Source organism: Sinocyclocheilus grahami, unplaced genomic scaffold, assembly GCF_001515645.1.
Source record: "Sinocyclocheilus grahami isolate Dianchi unplaced genomic scaffold, SAMN03320097.WGS_v1.1 scaffold16.1, whole genome shotgun sequence".
Classification (NCBI taxonomy): Eukaryota; Metazoa; Chordata; class Actinopteri; order Cypriniformes; family Cyprinidae; genus Sinocyclocheilus; species Sinocyclocheilus grahami.
Genome location: NW_015505195.1, coordinates 3,028,838 through 3,031,584, shown reverse-complemented (window position 1 = coordinate 3,031,584; position 2,747 = coordinate 3,028,838). Strand labels below are relative to the sequence as shown.

The following is a 2,747-nucleotide window of genomic DNA, read 5'->3' as shown; positions in this document are numbered from 1 at the left end:
CTGTTGTTTTAATAGAGAAATAGACTATTGCAATTATGGAATTACTAGGAATTTCACTGTTATAATATTTTTTGTTTGTTTTAGAGATTGCATAAGTCTTTGGTGTTGATTTATATAATAAAAAGCCTATAATAAATCAGTACACTAGATGAGGTAAAATACACCATGTATGTGTCCACATTCTATTTATTTGTGCTTACTGGAGAAAGTGCAGTAGGCCTACCTGAAATGAAAAAGTAAATTTCTCAAATGACAACAATCATTACAATTATAAATTGAGAAAAAATTAATTTTTATCAGTTTAACCATTATACAGAATGACGAAAATGTGACTATTTCATTGACTAAAAAACTTGACTAAAATACTAATTCTTTTCATTGAATAAACATGAATACGATAACTAAAATGTACATTGAGTAAGACTAAGACTAAATAAAAAATCGCTGCCAAAATTAATACTGTTGTACGGTTAATTAATAATAATCTTATTGCTAAAATGTCAAGTTTTCATTGACTAAAACTAGACTAAAATGTTGAGACTTTTAGTTGACTAAAACTAAATAGGATAAGGTTGACTAAATATGATAAAAACTAACAAGGACATTTTAGCCCGAGACTAAGACTAAAATGAAAATAGCTGACAAAATTTGCACTATGTAATACTATGGTTGTCATTGGATAAGAAATCTTTTAAGCCTGATTCTTTACTGCCCAGTTCAAATAGTTAGAATGACATACAAATACCTAAAATGAGTTAATATGTACTGTACTGGTAATATAGCTTTATATAATTATTTCACAAATGCTTATAGATAATTAAAATCTTTAAAAAATTCTTATAGATTCTAAAAGGTTTTGGTAACACTTTACAATAAGGTCTCATTTGTTAACATTTGTTTATGCATTAACTAACATGAACTAACAATAAACAATATATTTTTACAGCATTTATTAATGTCTTTTAATGTTACTTAATAAAAATGTTCGTTAATTCATAGTACATTAACTAATGTTAACATACAACTTTAAATTAATTTATCAGTAAGTTTTGAACTTAATATTAACTAACATTGATAAATGCTATATAATTATTGTTCATGTTAACTAATATAGTTAATGAATGTTAACAAATGAAACTTTATAAAGTGTTACCAAAGTTTTATATATTGTTTTCTGTGTGTGTGTGTTTCACACTCTTGATGTTCTAGTGTAACCCTTTTATTGCTGTATCCCTTAAAACCAGACTGCCAGAGGGTTACTGTAAATGCATGTGCCCGCTGTGCACCGTTTTCCTGATGCCACGGTTGTGCTGGCTTGGGCCCATCATCGCTGCTTGCATCCAACAAGCATCCAGTTATCATCCAGCATCCAGTGTAGACAGAATCGCCGATTATAAGGGGTTCTGTTGTCTATAGTCGCGTTGCGCCACTCGCTTCCGGTGTAAACACAGTAAAATTAGCAAAGAGCTCCAGATCGTGTCAGTGAAACGCTGTTTGTTTGTTTGCTTTAATTTGCTACGGATTTGCAACAAGACAGTATGATGCAGGCTTTTCAGAGAGACTGAAAGTAAATGATGATGCAGTGCTGAGTCTGACTAGAGTGGATCCAACAGTAATGTCGCAACACATAAGTGTGAGTAAACATGTTTTTACCACTATTTCATTGCCTGTTCCAGACAAAGTTCCGTTTCATATATACTGAGTATTTATACGTTTTTAACGTATATGTTAAAATGACCCATGTTGCATTCAGACTGCGGCACAGCAGCGTCCATCTGTTATTTTAATAAGCAAAACTGTTAGTCATTCATTCATAGCAGTGGGCGTTCACTTGCGAGTCTTGAATGTGCCCCGCCTATATAAACAGACCTCTTCTGCAGAGAGGCTCAAAAATAATTCGAAAATATTTTAAATAACAAAAATAATTTTAATTCTAAATGATGTTTTTTTTAATGTAAAATCACACTAACATTATAAGTGAACCTCAGAGAACGTTATAAAATAATTTTAAAAAATGCAGTTCATGATCCCTTTGAAAGAAGAAACAAACCTTGAAAAACTTGAACAACTCTAAACAAAAGAGCTCCATTCAGTTCTCTTTATGCGAAGACATGAATACTGATGATTCATTAAATTATTGATCTGAGTGTCAGAGTATCATGTAGCCTCAGAAGCTTGGAAGTTTGTGTTTTAGAAATGAGGCTGACCATGTCTGTAATCACAGGGCCAGTAGGGGAAGCTGCACAGGCTTCTTCAGACGGAGATCAGACTCCTGACAAGAACAAAAAGAAGAATCGATGCTTTGCTTGTAGGAAAAAAGTTGGCCTCACGGGTAAGAACCAAGGGAAGAGCTTTTTGTTCTTGAATGAGGGCTGGGACACACTTTTAGCAGACTTCTAATCTTACAGTGTACAGCTTTACTGCAAATCTGTTTATTTTCCTTTTTAGTTGAGAGAGTCAGCAGATGGTCTCCTTCTAGGTTTTGTATTCCAGCTCAAATATTCACTTTTGTGCAGTCTTATTACCATTCCCTATGTTCACACATATAAAACATTTGCATCCATGCAAACATATTGATAATAATAAGAAATGTTTCTTGAGCACAAAATCAGCACATTGGATTGATTTCTGAATGATCATGTGACATTGAAGACTGGAGTAATGGTTGCTGAAAATTCAGCTTTGCCATCAAAGAAATAAGTTACATTATTTATATATATATATATATATATATATATATATATATA

At 32.1% G+C, this 2,747-nt stretch overlaps 1 protein-coding gene across 5 annotated transcripts in view; it reads left to right on the top strand.

Annotated features, from left to right (window-relative positions):
* The window catches only part of LOC107548698 (AN1-type zinc finger protein 5-like), a 12,780-nt gene that overhangs the window by 5,001 nt on the left and 5,032 nt on the right, over positions 1 to 2,747 (top strand). For 4 of the 5 annotated variants that reach the window (XM_016229512.1, XM_016229490.1, XM_016229506.1 and 1 more), the window contains exon 5: positions 2,225 to 2,332. In XM_016229512.1, the coding sequence (XP_016084998.1) occupies positions 2,225 to 2,332 (108 nt within the window). Of the gene's footprint in view, positions 1 to 2,224; positions 2,333 to 2,448; positions 2,480 to 2,747 lie in introns of all 5 variants that reach the window. The other variant, XM_016229520.1, reaches the window with a different exon arrangement.